The sequence below is a fragment of the Anopheles moucheti genome, chromosome 2 (assembly GCF_943734755.1).
Source record: "Anopheles moucheti chromosome 2, idAnoMoucSN_F20_07, whole genome shotgun sequence".
Classification (NCBI taxonomy): domain Eukaryota; kingdom Metazoa; phylum Arthropoda; class Insecta; order Diptera; family Culicidae; genus Anopheles; species Anopheles moucheti.
In genome coordinates, this window is record NC_069140.1 from 63,681,351 (window position 1) to 63,697,585 (window position 16,235).

General features: G+C 37.3%; 3 protein-coding genes across 4 annotated transcripts; 2 read left to right on the forward strand and 1 right to left on the reverse strand.

Annotated features, from left to right (window-relative positions):
• The first annotated feature begins 131 nt into the window (after window positions 1-131).
• Window positions 132-7,654, forward strand: LOC128309769 (uncharacterized). 2 transcript variants are annotated; one of them, XM_053046235.1, is made up of 9 exons: window positions 132-599; window positions 1,081-1,214; window positions 1,283-1,420; window positions 1,486-1,667; window positions 2,126-2,455; window positions 2,879-3,020; window positions 4,404-4,834; window positions 5,493-5,751; window positions 5,824-7,654. In XM_053046235.1, exons 1-9 carry the CDS (start codon window positions 377-379, stop codon window positions 6,973-6,975), a joined length of 2,991 nt encoding a protein of 996 aa, XP_052902195.1. In that variant the 5' UTR covers window positions 132-376; the 3' UTR covers window positions 6,976-7,654. The 2 variants fall into 2 exon arrangements, with proteins under 2 accessions (XP_052902195.1, XP_052902196.1); XM_053046236.1 differs by lacking the exons at window positions 2,879-3,020; window positions 4,404-4,834.
• A 672-nt stretch (window positions 7,655-8,326) lies between these two features.
• LOC128297451 (WD repeat-containing protein 74) lies at window positions 8,327-9,823 on the reverse strand. Its single transcript, XM_053033088.1, has 3 exons — window positions 9,619-9,823; window positions 8,529-9,546; window positions 8,327-8,465 (listed from the first exon to the last, which is right to left on the reverse strand). The coding sequence occupies exons 1-3, from the start codon at window positions 9,704-9,706 to the stop codon at window positions 8,387-8,389; spliced, it is 1,185 nt and encodes a 394-aa protein (XP_052889048.1). The 5' UTR covers window positions 9,707-9,823; the 3' UTR covers window positions 8,327-8,386.
• A 287-nt stretch (window positions 9,824-10,110) lies between these two features.
• Window positions 10,111-15,036, forward strand: LOC128301535 (luc7-like protein 3). The gene is made up of 7 exons (XM_053038081.1): window positions 10,111-10,402; window positions 10,472-10,837; window positions 10,903-11,108; window positions 11,196-11,333; window positions 11,415-11,545; window positions 11,620-11,863; window positions 14,020-15,036. The coding sequence occupies exons 1-6, from the start codon at window positions 10,301-10,303 to the stop codon at window positions 11,664-11,666; spliced, it is 990 nt and encodes a 329-aa protein (XP_052894041.1). The 5' UTR covers window positions 10,111-10,300; the 3' UTR covers window positions 11,667-11,863; window positions 14,020-15,036.
• Window positions 15,037-16,235: the final 1,199 nt, after the last annotated feature.

The window sequence follows — 16,235 nt, forward strand, 5'->3', positions numbered from 1 at the left end:
GGCAAGCCCACGCGTCACATCTCGAATTTTAGCGCCAATCATTGTTTGTGTATTGAAATAAGTGCAACAAGCTATAACATGGTTATGAAGCGATTTTAAAATTGTTTATGAATGAAAGAATCGTTTGTTAGCATTCGCGGTGGCTTTAAGCGCACGGATCTGAGAGTAACATTCGCAGTAATGTGTTTGAGCACCCTAGTCTATAGCATGCCCTGTTAAACTAATCAGTTTCGTGAGGATTTTCGTTGCGTCGTGTGATTATCTCAATATTGGCCAGATTACAAAGGAGCTTAGCAGTGTAACATTCTGACGCTTTAAAAATTGAAAGGGTGGGTGATTGTTAAGCGTACCAAGCAATTTGTGAAGAGAAGGAAAGATGGCTAATCAGCAAGGATTCCAACAACGTGAGACCCTCACCGGTGGAATGTTGAAACATCAACATCACCAACAGGAGCCGGATGAAGAGGAAGATGAAGAGAGTGGTAGCGTGGATGTGCGACCGAACGTCGGCGCTAAACGCAGATACAGCGAGCTGATGTGTGAAAGTGATGAGGACGATTTTGCTGGTTTCGAGGAGGATGCCGCAAACAGTGAAAACGGTAATTGATTGTTGTTTTTTTTCCTTCTTTCCCAAACTATCCCACGTAGGTTTAAAGAATTTGCAGCCTAACAGTAATTGTGTTATCCCTATCGTGCTATCATACCGTCCAATGTTGAGATGTATTGCAAAAGGACTCTTTTTGCAATATGTTTTTCACAAAACATATCTTTGCAATGGGAGTTCTGTTTTTGCTACTGCTTTAAGGACTACGAAATCTTAGTCTTAAGAAATGCTTAATTTCTTACTTAATTTAATCAGCATTGAAATGGTCAAGATTTAAAAGGAAAAATCCGAATCTGAAGAGAAGAAACTAATCCGAATTACGCACATCCTACCAGCTCGGAAAGCTTGGAATTAGCATTCCATAAAACCTCTCTAACATTCTTCTAATTGCATCGAATCGATAAAAAGGCAAAGCATTTCAATGTATGTATGCAAACACTTATTTCTAATCAAAATTTCTTACGGTATCGTTACAGGTACAATAAATTCTCCGCGACCTCTGGAGAGTATGTATGAGGCGATTTTGACAGCTGCAGAGAAAAAGCTGGCAAAAAACAGTAAACTTGCCGAGGACGACAGCGTAGCCGAGTTGCAAAACAGCCTGAAACAGGTAACAATGCACAAAAAGCATTTTAAACATGACGGATAATATATTTTTACGTGATTGAAACCTTTCAGGAAGATATGGATGTGGTAAGCGGAACAGCTCTCGGTGAAATTAACAAAAGTTTGGTAAAGAAAAAAGTAAATTTACCGATAAACACACAAGATGATATCTATAAGGTACCTTTTAAATATGGCTGGAAGCGAGAACTGGTAAGCGTGCAATGGTTCATTCGATCTCTGCAGTTGTAATGATAAAAAATTGATAAATAACTTAGGTGTATCGAGCTAACATGGAAGGCAGCAAGGATAAGGGCGAAGTGTATTATATTACACCCAATGGCAAGAAATTGCGGACCCGTAATGATATTGTGTCATCCTTGCACGACGATCTCACGATGGATAATTTTACGTTTGCAAAAGAACCTGTTGGAGGAACACCAGAAGAAGAAACTATAAGGTAAGATTTCGGGTTTAAAAAATATCAAAAATTTTCTGTTAAATCAGATGTATAGTGTAAGAACTGTGTTGTGTCAATGCTTGTTACACAAAATTAATCGTAAATTAATCATTTGTATTAGCGCTATGTCTTAGTTCTCCAATATTTTATTAGAAAATTAACTTCAGAATAGGTTCAATTTCATTTGCAAATCGCTTCATTTCTAATTATATTCTCATATATTATATCTTAGTTCTGCTAAAGATTTCGATTGTTTTTAATGGAGTCGCAAGCAAGGCGTTCTTCATTAACCACGCCAAGTATAGCATATACAATTTTGTTAATGTCCTGCTCAGAAAAAAAAGATTCTTTTTCAATTTGCCTGTATTAATCCTTGGCCGCTAAAATTAAAAAGACTAAAATAATTCGTACGATAATAATCATCAGTGATAGATTTAACATTTGGTTTTACTTTTTAGGAGCGCGAAATCTTACAGTAATGTTCCCAAGCTTCGGGATACTTCGAGTGATCTAGGAAAACGGATTCCTAAACCTAAAATGCCAAAAGGAGCAAGCCCTCCTTTACCTACATACAACGCCAGAGCTAGTGCACACAGTCAAACACCACTATCGAAATCCGCTTCAATGAACACTCAGATTACACCGAAAATCAATGCAACTGGTGCTAGTTTGTCGGTTGGTGCGGCGAGCGGGCAACGCGGTAATGCACATGGTGCAACAGGAGCATCGAAAACAAACGAAAACAGTGGTATTTTAGGAAAACAGACTAAATCAAGCGGAAAAAATCGGTAAGTACGGCAAAGATAATTCATTTCCAATAATTATCTAGATAATGGTTACTGCAGCTAAACGGTGTCGTCAATGTGTCAAAATGGCCATGCATGTTCAAGTTTGAACATAAGCATTTTATCGGTTGCTGCAGTATCCAATCTGGGCTTGGCATTAATTGGTTACGACAGAGCCAAATTAATATGAAAAAACCTCAATAGTAATTGTTTGGTAGTGTAGAAAAATCTTCCTATTTCATACGTCCATCTAATTGTCCTGCACATTTTATAATTGCGTCCTTTTATTTTGTACCGTATGTCTTTATTGTTTACTTTACGATCATTTTTGAAAATTATTTATGTGGTATACCACCTACAATCACGTATTTTGTAATTTTTAAACGTCTATGATGAACATAAAATACTGTATGGATTCTATCAAAGGGTGGAAACTTGTACAATCCAATGTCTACCAGCGATGGGGATGATACCGCAGTTACAGTGCATGGTGTGCTACTGTATGTACCATCCGGAATGTGTGAATGCTACTACAGCAGAAGCGTTGGCTCGGCGGTTTACTTGCAAGGTACGTTTTAAAGAATGCGATTTCCTCGGGTTTTAGATTAAAAGTACGACCTCACTAATTGTACGCCGTTTAATTGCGTTGGACTTTGTGGGACGTTCTAAAAAATTCGTCCCACATACCATCTAGTGTGTGGATATTACACGATTCATTTTTTGCTATCCGATATTGGAAAATAATCTTTGTATTGGGTTTCATGGGAATATGTACCGGGAAAGTACCGTTATAATGTGCAATATCTCCTGAATCATACACATCAAATATTCGACACGATTATCTTCGTACGGTTGTAATACAAACAATGCAATCCATTCACTTTAGTACGCATAGTTTAACAGTTAATAACTTTACGACAAATAATTTTCATCAGAAGAAAGCTATCGATTAAAAAACTAGAGAAAATAATTTATATCTTGTTTTCATATCAAACTGGATCAAAACGTTCCACAATGAGGCATCATCACGAATATCAAACTCTGGTGGCAACATTTTTTTTTTATTTTCAGTAATGACATCCTGGCCATATGGCTGACAACATTACTTGGTAGGAAACAAGGAATTCAAATAGAAAATCTGTTGTGTTTAGTGTTGTGTCTAACAATTTTGTTGAGAATAGTCATTCCTATGAATCTTCAGCGATGATCCTTTCAAATCAAGAGTCGCGTTTCAAAATATTCATGAACCCTCAAAGTTTAATGAACATAATTTCGTCATAATTGATGAATGTTCGGGGATTCTTTATTCTATGAGAATTTTGTGAGATGCAATAATCTCGTCATGATTGCTTGGACTTAGAGAATTATCTTTATCAAGTATCTTTGAGGAGTCGTTAATGTTCATAATAGGGTTCAGAATCATTCATGCTGTTCAAAAAGATTCATGAATTTGAAGCAGAATCACCCAGCACTAGTTGATTGTTTTCAAAATAACACCATAATTCACGAAACATCACTTTGTAGACAAATTACAAAACTTATGTGGTAAATAAAAAAAGTCCTTCTGCCTAATTCCGAACTTTGTAAACCTTACTTGGCGGACGGTTGAAATACAAAATCGGTACCACAAAATGACCTTGTGTAATAATCGTATTAGTGAAGTCGTACTATACATATCTTTCAATGCTTACTATCGGTGGAAGTGTTATTATGTACCGTATTTCAGCGTGTGTAACAATCCTCGTTATGTTCAAAAATGGGCAAAGTCAAAATAAAGGGGTAGTTACACCAGTTTAGTTTTCGATTTTTGAGGCTTTTTATAACATTGTCCTCAATACACCAGGGGCCTGTTATACACTGTAACTTACGGTACATTTTAACAACACATTGAAAGACATGTGTATAATTGTAAATGGTTACAACGAATTAAAACTATCAATTGCTTTTAAAGAGCTGCATGGAAGAGTCTATGACAGCGGAAATACAGAATCAACAAACGTACAAAGAATCTTTCGGGAAGTTTGGTATGAATACTAACGGAAACGGTAACATGAATGCCGCAAAACCGTTGGTTGCCACTAACAATGGGGGCTCCTTGTCATCGAAACTGGTAGCGAAACCGACACAGAATAGTAGCACACTTAAGGAAAAGACAAAACGTTCTCAACAACTATCTGCCGTGCCTAAGACCGCAACCCCCGCGGCTAATGCTACAGAAGGCACCTGTGCATTGAGCAACTCATCCGCAAAGGATATTCCACCACAAGATGTTCTCGTTATTGGCACCCATGAATATGTGGTCGTTCCGAAAGGCAAAGCAACAGGTGTGAAAAGCAAAAAGTCTTCCTCCAAACCTACAAATCCTCTACCTCAGGCTGCAATGTAAGTAATCGTTCATTAAAGTCATACAATGGTGTAGAATTTGTTCGTTTCTTCTCATTTCATAACTACATTAGAAACTCATGCAATGTTAAGGGATATTGGTTATTAATATTCTAATGTTGTTCCATTCGTGCTGGTCTATTACATAATATTGATGGGGATAATTTACTATGAGTTCTGTTGAGAACGCAAAATATGTTTAAATTCTTTTCCATCTAATCATATCATTCCGCATGCAAACTACGCAACACGTATAAATAGCGGGGGTTTGTTTAGAAAACATCTGATAAATGTGAAACCGAAGCAGTCCGTTTTGTCTGTGAGATTTTTTTCTTCTTTCTTCTTTTTGATTTCAGGGAGAAACCAGAAAACTTTTACTTCCCGTCCAGACAGAGATCCCCATCCAAACGTCACAATTTTCAAAATTTCTCACTTTTTCACTTTTTTCTCATATGAGAATTTTACCCCTTTTTATGTTCTTATTATGTATGTACGCTGTATTATCTTCATACATTTTCCATAATGTTCGTATGATTTGTGAAGATTTTATCGGAAGAGAATTCTACACACCTGAGCATAATGTCCAATTAGATCAATATTATACCTAACCTATATTAATTGTTTGTTATATTCTCCGTTCTCTGTTTGTTAAATATAGCAAAATTTCGGATGATGGGCGTAAAATGAACAATAATGCAACTAGCGGCTCAAGCAGTACAAAACAAACTCATTATGCAACCGATCGTATATCAGATGACGATACATCTTTGACGGTGGGTGCAGGAGCAGGGACTCAAGCGCACAGCAGTTCTACTGTTACACAAAACGGTACTGGTCGGGATCCATCCAATTTTCTGTCTGATGTATCAGCAGGATACACCTGCTTGATGTTAAGCTTCAATTATCTTAAAGTACAAGTAAGTTTGTGATATTATCTATAACTTCCTAAGTCGCTCTATTACATCTATCTTTTTTTTTTATTATTAAAGGAGCTACTTCGGGCCTGCAGTGTGTGTCGTATGTGGAATCATTTGGGAAATCATCCACGATTTTGGAAAACTGTACGCATGAAAAACTCATACATCAGTGATTGGGCAGGTATGATAGCCAAGCTGCGGAAAAATGGTACAAAACATCTCGACCTGCGCAAGGTATTAAACGTTGGCAGTAACGACGAGATGTGGCAAAGTTTCAACAAACATATTGGGCAGGCAGATCAAATCGAAATTATTGATTTGTGTCGATGTGCATCGACGGTTGTGGGGAACCTACTTCGTTCAAACCCAAACCTACGAGTGGTGAACGCACTGGCAATCAAAAATGATCCCATTGAATTCGTTAACTTTGAATACGGTGTTAACTTGGAAGAATTGCGTCTCAAATCTTCCGCAGCCATTTCATTGGAAGGCGATCTACATCAATTGGCAGCCTTGCGAAACTTAAAACACCTCTCGTTAACCTCCATTAGCAAACTAGGCGCTACGTCTATCGATGCATTGGGTTCTCTTGTCCTGTTAGAATCGCTGGAGCTGGGTGAGTGTACCGAAATGGGATCTAACCTTGCAAACGTTTTGTCCAATCTAACGGCATTGAAACGGTTGCGATTAGAGAAAGGCCAGGAGAACTTCGATATGTTTACTATTTTGAATGGCATATCCAGAGTGAAAACCTTAACTCAGTTGGAGTTAATCAACTGTGATGTAAAAGTTGGATTCGATCGACATATCGCTAATTGCACGAATGTGAAAAAATTTTTACTTATCCCCACGTACGTGTCGCAGTCAGCTGCAACAAATCGCATGGTTCTGAAAGGAATCATTAAGCTACACCAAACTTTGGAATCTTTAGTTTGGGCTATAACCGTGGAACTGTTGCGTGTCACAGAGCTGTACATCGATGCGAACGTAGAAGACGCAGAAAACCAAATGGGAGGTAGCATTCCCATCTTGAAACCAGTACCAGGTAGTGATGAACCGCCGTCTGCTGTTGGGTCTCAACTGGATCTTCCTGAAGAAGTAGAAATTGTTCCGCTAAGGCGAGTACATACTATTCTGAAGCGTAAAGTTCCCAATACGAAGGTTCAAATTTTGAAAATACCTTTCAACAATACTTGGAAGCAGACGCTGTGCGACACTTCGTGAAATGTATTGAAGATTTGTGAATAATTCCGCGCACATGTAAATAGGCTGAAAAGTATGCTACATTTCATTACGCATAGAATATTGGCTCAATTCATATGTGATTCTTCACTGGATGAACGTTCCGGAATTGTTCCAGATGTAAAATACTTGCTTTAAAATTGATTTTATTTTATTTTACGTTTGGCTAGCTTTCTTTTAGTTTAATTCGTTTTTGATAGTAAAGGACATAACTAACGGCGCGTATATGTTTCCTCAAGTATAACAAGACGAAGTAAGGTAGCTGGCTTATAGAATAGTCTTACATTGAAGGTTGATTTAAATGATACACAAGCAAAATAAATAGGAATTGTATTTTAAACTATCGACCAGTAAAATATGGCGTAACCTGTAATGGCCCTGCCTGGGTTTCTTATCTCTTATTTGCCGAGCCGCCGTACGCTTCGCAGTTTTAATCGAGTGAAATACAAATTCATAGACGGCTAGCCAAAAGGGGGTACACAGGCCAATACAAGCAATGGTTATTAAACGAAACAATAGAGAAATAATCCTTATGGTTTTGAATGCGCGATGTAATTGTTCGCTAATAGAAAAAGCGTAGCGCATAAACTAATTATAAGCCAAATGAATAATGCAGTCGGCCAAAATGTGTGCATTTCAAAGACGAACAATGAGCACGCTAAAATGCAAAACTTTTTGTACAGACCCACAGAAAGAAAATTGAAGTCCGAAAACAAAACAATGTATTGTCCTATCAATGCGTTTCGCTTGAATCGATTTTAACATGGCAAACAGTAAACCTCACCCATAAATTTCTAACAATCGTTCATTGGTATCGTTTCATTCTAACAATCGTAGGAATTAACAAAAAGAAGGAAAATTAAATTCAATTAAAAATTTAATTGCTATATAACGTTCTGAATAGAATTTGGTACACCTTAAAATTCCGCACATTCTTCCCATATTACCTGAATATGTTCATGCATATTACCACACTGCTTATTATTTTTACATGCTTGCCATGATATTCTAGAATCAATTTACTTACTACTAGAACTTTGTTTTATTTCGTACACATTAAGGTACAATACACATTAATTTGATCACATTGCCTCCAGTAAACGGTGAAAGGGTTCCATATCCCGCGTGTACTCGGCCGCAATTTATAAGCTTTCTAACTTCGATTCTTTAAAAAAACGCTAACATGTGAAGAATGTCCGGAATTTGGAGTCGTTCGTAATTCGATTCAGAACGGTAACGGGCTTTTAGCAACTTCATGGCAGGCCTGGACTTCCTGAGGTAGTTTTGCCAATAAAGAAGAATAAGAAACTTTCATTACTTTCCTAGTGAAAAACATAGAAAACTCCAAGGTTTATTTATTGGTTTTCTCAGATTTTATTAGTGTTTGGTCCGGTTAGGGTGTTTTTTTAATTTTTGTAGTTAGCTTTCGATCAGCCCCATTGTTGTTTGCCTTTCGTTTCTTTGTTGGTTCGCTGTAAAAGAATATTTTTAATTAAAGACAAATATTTCACCCTAGTGATTATACATTTGCTTACTTGACTGTCGGCATTTTAGAAAACATTTTATCATATTCTGCATCGGATCCGTCTTGATCGGATAGTATATGTACAATGTCATCAGTGGTACTCTTATCTGCATTTTGTTCATTCACTTCCCCTCGGTCTTTCCATTCAACTCCCAGTACCTGTGTCGGTTTTGATTTCACGTAGCAACGGTACTCTAAAGCCGTTCGATGAGCATGGTGAACACGCACATATCGATCGAGACATCCCGTAAAAAGATGGTTTCCGGAAGGATCAACCCTGATAGATGTTACCGTGCCCGTGAATCCTTTATATACATGAATATGGTTTTTCATTCTTCGCAAATCGAATGCCCTCGCTCCAAAAGTAGTGGTGCCAGCATAAAGATAATCACCGTGAGCGGCCAAACATGAAAATGCTAGTTGATCATCTGGGTCTGAAGATGTGAAATCTTGCACTGGTCGTCTCGTTGGCCCTCGTGTGTCGTACAAACGGACGTATCCATGACGGGAACATGCCGCTATCAAATTGCGGTTTACAAACACGACATCGTTGTCCCAAACGAGTTGCTCTAATTCTAGCACTTTCTTAACATTTTTTGCTTGAAACAGAACCTTCTGCGTCTCCAAATCCCAGAGTTTTACAATTTGCTTTAACAGTTTTCCCCCGGTTACCATAAGCCTCTCGTCATCAGGACAGAGCCGTAACCGAGAAAGATTTTCACCAACACTAAACTTAACTGGTTCAGGGTATTTTACGATTTGCACTGTGCCATCAGCGCATCCAACGACGATACACCCATTGCTTCGCCCCAAACCTACAACTTCATTGCTACCAATCTCAAAGTTGGATATGCTTTCTTCTTTGGAGCAGCTGAAAACCTTTACACAACGGTTCGCACGTCCGATGAGCAACTCTGTTCGCTCGGCATTACCAAATTCCATACATGTAATCTTCGATGTTTTATTCAGAACCTCAATCGGTTGAAGATTTTGTTGTTGGAATGGATCGTCCCCATGTGTATTGATTCCTAAGGCAACACAAGAACGAAAGAATGGATGAGAAACGTTGCAACGAGGTCCTCACTATAAAATAAGCTTACGTTTGAATGATCCAGTGTGAGCTCCAACATATAACACGTATTTTTCCGTGTACGAGGGACACTTCGCATTCACAGACGCGTATTTCATCCTGTTTTTTGTTGAACGCAAATACCGCAATGAAAAAGATCTCCTTCTGTCGGCGTGCTGATTCCGCAAGCACAAAGCGTGGTAAACAAGACAGCATGGTCGATTTGTCTGTCAGATGCTTGCTGTCAAATTACGCGATGCCATCGAAGATCACATCTTTTAAAATGGAGTTCCATTCATATAATTTTACTTTGCTATACAAAATATTTTCTACGAACATTTGAATCTCTTATCTCCATGTCTTCTGGTTAGCTCATCGTTATAAATAGGAATATTTTGTCGATAGATTTACTTTTTGATACAAACTACAAAACTGGCAACACGGTTAGTCGTGGAAATATTTGCTGACATCGTCATTTCCTAGACAGCTGTCAAAATAGCTCTTTTCATGGGATTAAAATTTATGCATCAATTACGATTCGCTTTTTTACGCTCTTCCTCTGTTTCTCACGAAACTGCTCCATTTCAACGCATATATCGAAGCTTAGCTGCGGGTCGTTGTGCTGGTGAACTGGAAACGATTCTGAAACACTGAAAGTCATTTAATTTGTTGTTTATTCCGTGTGTCGAATTGTGTTACCACAGCAATTCATTATGGTTGATGTTGCTCGCCAACTGCTCGATGAACTAATGGGAAGGAACCGTAATCTGGATCCTTCTGCTTCTGCAAAAGAAGTGTCGTGGTCCGATGAAGAGGTACAGTGTGAACTTAGTGTGAAAGTATCGTTGCATTCAATTCCTCCGATATTGCTGTTTTTGTTTCAGTTTTGTCCATACTTTTTGGTGAAGTTTTGTCCACACGATCTGTTTGTAAATACCCGAGCCGATTTGGGCCAATGTACTAAATTGCACGACGATGAGGCGAAAAGGCTGTTTGACGAGGCAAAACCTTGTCGCAAAAAAACCCAATATGAAGAGGACTTTTTAAGATTTTGCACCAACATGATCAACGAAGTTGACCGTAAGATTGTGAAAGGTAAGCAAAGACTTCTTCTTATGAACAGCAAAACGGAAGGAGGACGACCTGTACCAAAGCATCAGGAGCAATTAAATTCCCTAACCGAAAGGATCAATAAACTGGTGCGTGATGCAGAGGAAGCCGGAACACGCGGAGACGTGGAACAGGCACAGGTAGTGTCTCAAAATAACAGTACAATGAATCAGTTATACAGCACTTTCATTATCTCCTCGGCAAGGGTTTGATGGAGCAATGTGACCAGTTGAAAGAGGAAAAGGAAGCTCTAGTGAAACAACATGAATCAAATGGATGGTCAGTAACGGCGGAAATCGCGGCATCGCAAGAGAAACAAATGGAAGTTTGTGAAGTGTGTGGAGCGTTTCTTATTGTAGGCGATGCACAACAAAGGATTGATGACCATCTCACGGGTAAACAACATCTAGGGTGCGTGTTTGTGGAGATAGTTTGTCTTGTCGAAACATGTAAAATGAATCAATTAATGTTTTGTTTTAAATGTTATTACGTTCACAGGTACTCAAAATTACGAAAAGCTGTTGATGAAATGTATGAAGCGAGGCGGAAAAACACAATAAACCTTGAGGAGCGCCGTTCTAAGGATGATGACCGGCGTAGACGAGACAATGGAAAACGGGAAGAACGCAAATCGCGGTAAGAATGTATTGGAAGGAAAGAACCCTTTAAGTTGTTAGTGTTCTTATCTTGATGTGTTTATATCTTATTGGTTTTCAGTGAACGAGACGATCGCTATAATAACAAACGAGAAGATAGAGATCGTAATCGCTATCGGCGTGATCATCGGGATTATAAGGATCGTTCTGATCGTCATGATAATCGTCAACGAGATCGTCACAGCAGACGCGGTAAGCCAGTTAAACAGTGCATAATTATTTGCCGAGCAAATATTTCTAACCCTCATATTGGTTGTCTTCCATAGATCGCAACGAACGAGATCGTGATCGCAGTCGCAGTCGTAGCTACTAAAAGATCACATAGTCAAATCAGATATCATGAGTAAATGTGCAGCATGAAGTAGTGCAGTCGGACGCGAAATTCTTCGTTCAGAATCGTTCTCCATCATATGAGGTATCCCTACTAAGAATAGAAATTAAAAAAAACGTCCTAAAAAGACCAATATAAACGATATCTAAACAGTCGTAAAAAATCTTCTAGTCCGTAAGGTAAGCATTCGTTTCAACTGTATCACGAATTTATTAATGTTTTATTTTTTTACATTGCGAATTACGTGTTGTGTATGTGCTATCACTTTTGATGCGGTTACATCTAGTAAGCGCTAGTTTAAGCGTTTTACTCTATTCTAGGTATTTATGTGAACCAAATCGAATTATTCATGTAGTGTGCAGTTTTAAAATATGTTATTCATAAATCAGTCGTGTTTCATTTATTGTCATTTATTTTAAGTATTGTCATAAATTTAATTGCACTTGAACGACAATACATATAATATTAACTTAACCAATCCCTACCAAGTTTTGAAAAAGTCCTTCACATTTGTTCTCTGCTTGAGAGCAACCGAAGAACAATTCCGCATTGCATTTGAAAAATGTCAAGTTGTTAAGTATATCTAATTGTTATTCCTTTTATAAATCCTTGATTAACCTAATAGCAAGGATACATGGCTTTTAAAAAGCCAACAATTAGCTAAGTTTACCGTTTGTCGGGAACTGTGGTAAACTAAAATAAATGATTGGCAGATGCAACTCACGGTATGTTCCGTGATCGTCTGGTTTAGCGTATGATTAAACAAAGCTAGTCACGGTAAGTGCTGCTAATGCTTATAGAATATTTGTTAATGATATTAGTGCCGCTTGGTGCCAACAATAAGGTACAAAAAGATACTTTATTCAACCCAATGATCATTTTACAGCACGATTCATTCTTTATGTTCTTCTTTTGCTTAACTCAATAGTAAACTTCAAGGCATTTGTAATATCAACAAGCTCTCGCTAGAATAGAGTACTGTGCATCTGTAGCTTGAACATGCAGTTTGAATGATTGGTCTTGGTAGGACTCCTGACATAGGACTTGCAGATGAGGTAATTGATGCCTAGTTGTTTATATTTCCAAAGCAAGGGTTGAGGGAAGACATGAATGTACATCCTTTATGCTTCTTCGTTACGCAGGATAAACAACGAGTCTAAATGAGTATGTCCATATCCTGTTGCATTGTTAACGTTGTGTAGCCATACATACAACGTTTGTACTATGTTTGGTGGATCGAAGCAAAATTTATCGAGGTAAATCTTCATTCTAAAGAAGTTCTAGTTGATTTAAAATACAAACTGTCCACAGCATTGTACTATGTATAAAAACTTCCTGCCGGCATAACCGTTGAAGGTAATTGGATTTACTGTATATGCTGTACTTCATGTATAATCATTGTATTCCAGAATGAATGGCTTTCGATTAATTAAGTTATTAGTGCAAAGTGGATGAATGTGTTGTTTTATCAATACTCTTAGCACATCTCAAACCCTGATTGTCCATATCCAGTAATCGATGTTCATCGTGTTCGCCTTTATTGTTCACTTAAGTTGTCAAGGTGTGCGTTAGAAACTTTGACTGCGGTTATTTTTAAATGTCATTGATCCAAGATGTTGTAACATTTACAATATGTAATAACAAGTAACGTCGTCGTCGCCGATGCTGGTATCTAACATCGACAAAATCAGCAACCAAATCCATGCCCGTACTCAAGCTTAAGGGCAAACACAACACAACTGCTCTTATTTCGCTCGAGTTCGAAATAGAGCCGCCTATCACAGTTCGCCATTTATACTCAATTTCGAAAATGATATGTATCGAGGTATTTATTCACATAGTTTGTATAATAAATATTTTTATTTTCATATTTTCAGTACCTATGTCATGTTAAATATTCAACCATTGTATAACGATCTTACTACAGATTGTTTTATCGTATTATGAATATGACAAACTTTTTAACGTTTCTGTTCTGTTCGTTGATAAAAAAAATGCTTCGAAACAGACTTTAAACATGAACATGTTTCATACGCTTTAGTAATAATTGATGAAGGTTTCGAGATAAGGTTTGTTATGAGATCAATAGATCCTTGGACAAAGTTCTTACTTTTAATTTTGCAATGAAGTTTATACTAATAATAAGCAAACCAATATTCATCAACTCCAGGAATAAATACGTATTAAAAAGTTTGTCATTAATCAATCATTGAATAAAGTAATATTTTTTACGTATTCATTTTCTTCAAAATACACCCTCAAAATATGTATGATATTGATTTTTCTATTATTTTCATTTTACTTATTCAAAACTCATTTTCTGCTATATTTACAGTTGGATCACTCATCGTCGTCTAAACGGATGCGATCATGTTAAAACTATCTTAACAACACGATTATATTGTTTGAGACGGACTGGAAATCTTAGGAAAAACAGTTGGATATTTTATCCAACAAATCAGCAGGTAGCGTGACATTACTAATTATTTTGTGTATTTAAAAAATTGGAAAGTCATTTGGGCCAATCAGCTAACGAAAAGAACCGAAGGAAGTTCAGGATGGAGTATTGAATAATTGTAATAGCAAGCAATTGGTCTCAAGATGACACAATAGGCTTGATTTGCGTGAAGGCGATGAGTTTCTAAGGAAATTTATATTATGCGATTTTATCATTATTTCACCTGTTGTGGTCTATAGACTTGTTTTGTTGACAATTTTGACATTAATACCTTTTAATGTGATTGTCAGCAAGAATTAAGTATTTCTAGAACTTAATTTTCTGTTCATAAAAATAAAACAAAGATCTGTAATATTTCAAAACATGTGCCGCAAATATCGCCGGTTCCAGCGAAAATGATAAACACATAGCGTGATGATGGTTTGAAAAAGGAAGTATATTGTAGTTATGCCCATACATGCCTTATGACTGTATGTAAATTTGATACATTATTTGAGGGTTACTAGTTGTGTTGAGGCATACAAAACAATTAGTTCAAAACGATCAATTCCCCTACATTTTTTAGTTGGTCTGTGAAGTAATTGATCGATTGTTTCATAAAACACTGTTAAATAAAACGGGAAAAGGGTAAATCCTGATCAAAAGAAATGGAACTGTATTGGAAGACTATTACACATGTAACTGCATAGACAAACCGCTCCAAACTGAATGCTGCATTAATTTAATCGTGGTATAAAATGAGAATTTGAAATATGAAACGTGTGATGGAATTGGTAATTTTAACAATCCAACACTCAACACCTGCGTATAGTGTGACAGAATTCTAATTTAATTGAACCCTATTACATAGATTACCTTCTCTTCAAGATTCAATTTGAAACAAATAAAAATTGATTACATGAATACTTACTGTATTGATCGTTGCATGACCAACCGGGCTGACAATATCCGAAAATTAACATGATGTTTCGATAGTATTGTTCGAAATTCGATTCAAATATTGACTTTGATTGAAATTTTAATTCTACAAACACTTACGACAAATCTATTAAAAAAAAAAAAAGCTTAATCAGTTAATATCCTTCAGGTTCGACAAAATATTATTGTACGTGAAACAATTTTGATTTGTAGATGTTAATCACATTAGATATTCCATCAAATCCATCTATCGTCATACCCCATAAGATTGGTTGATCAATCATTACGCGTTCTACGCCATTCTCAATTAATTGGATAACTTCTTCTTCGGTAAAGCTACTCCCGCATGCGTATAAAGGTGTATTGACGGAAAAACGCCTTATCATACGGATGACATCAACCTGTTGGAGAATGAAAAGAAATACTCCGATTTTATCGATTTTTTGTAAGGGTAAGCTTAATCCATCAAACTTACAAATCTGGGAAAAGGCATGTATTCATCGATGACAACACTAATTGCATCTACACCAGCGTCAATTGCTTCGAAAATTAGTTTTTGCTGTGTGACTGGCATGTTAACGATGATTGATTTTCCAGTAACACAACGAAGAGATTGAATAATATTGGTTATACACTGTCTTTGCTCTAATAACGTAAGAACCTTATTCGCTCGGTGTGTATCGTCAGCTTTCATTGTTTCAAGATCAGGAAAACGGATATGACGATCTGCTGGGTGCTCAGGAAATATGCTCGTTACCAGAGCGTAGGGTTCCATCAAGGACAGTACAAACGCACTAAAACCACACGTTTCTGCACGGCTCACCAAAGAACGTAGAATCGATACATCTACGAACGGGAAAACCTCAAGCCACCGCACCATCTTGGAATCGAAATGTCTTCCATCGAATGCATTTATCGATAAAGGCGATCTTATTGTATGGACGTATGGAATTCCGAACCGTTCTGCTACCTTCGCCGCCGTCAAATATGCAGATGAGTGACACTGAAGGGCTGCATTGGTAAAAGAGAGAGGTCCTATCACCAGAGGTAGCATCTCATCTACCTGAGAGTTGTGTTTGATAGTAATATCAAAGGCTTTACGGTTAAGATCCATCGTGGCCTGCGTGCAATCGGATACTGACGAAATAAGAGCATGTAAAGCCAGTTTCATTCAA

Excerpts from the sequence above, each read along its gene's own strand:
- LOC128301535 (XM_053038081.1), top strand. The coding sequence starts at position 10,301 with ATGGTTGATGTTGCTCGCCAACTGCTCGATGAACTAATGGGAAGGAAC. Across the intron at positions 10,403-10,471 it reads TGTCGTGGTCCGATGAAGAG|TTTTGTCCATACTTTTTGGT; the intron begins GTACAGTGTGAA and ends TTTTTGTTTCAG. Across the intron at positions 11,334-11,414 it reads CGGGAAGAACGCAAATCGCG|TGAACGAGACGATCGCTATA; the intron begins GTAAGAATGTAT and ends ATTGGTTTTCAG.
- LOC128297451 (XM_053033088.1), bottom strand. The coding sequence starts at position 9,706 with ATGAAATACGCGTCTGTGAATGCGAAGTGTCCCTCGTACACGGAAAAA. Across the intron at positions 9,547-9,618 it reads TCACACTGGATCATTCAAAC|GAATCAATACACATGGGGAC; the intron begins GTAAGCTTATTT and ends GTGTTGCCTTAG. Across the intron at positions 8,466-8,528 it reads TCTAAAATGCCGACAGTCAA|CGAACCAACAAAGAAACGAA; the intron begins GTAAGCAAATGT and ends ATTCTTTTACAG.
- LOC128309769 (XM_053046235.1), top strand. The coding sequence starts at position 377 with ATGGCTAATCAGCAAGGATTCCAACAACGTGAGACCCTCACCGGTGGA. Across the intron at positions 1,421-1,485 it reads ATGGCTGGAAGCGAGAACTG|GTGTATCGAGCTAACATGGA; the intron begins GTAAGCGTGCAA and ends TAAATAACTTAG. Across the intron at positions 2,456-2,878 it reads AAATCAAGCGGAAAAAATCG|GGTGGAAACTTGTACAATCC; the intron begins GTAAGTACGGCA and ends ATTCTATCAAAG.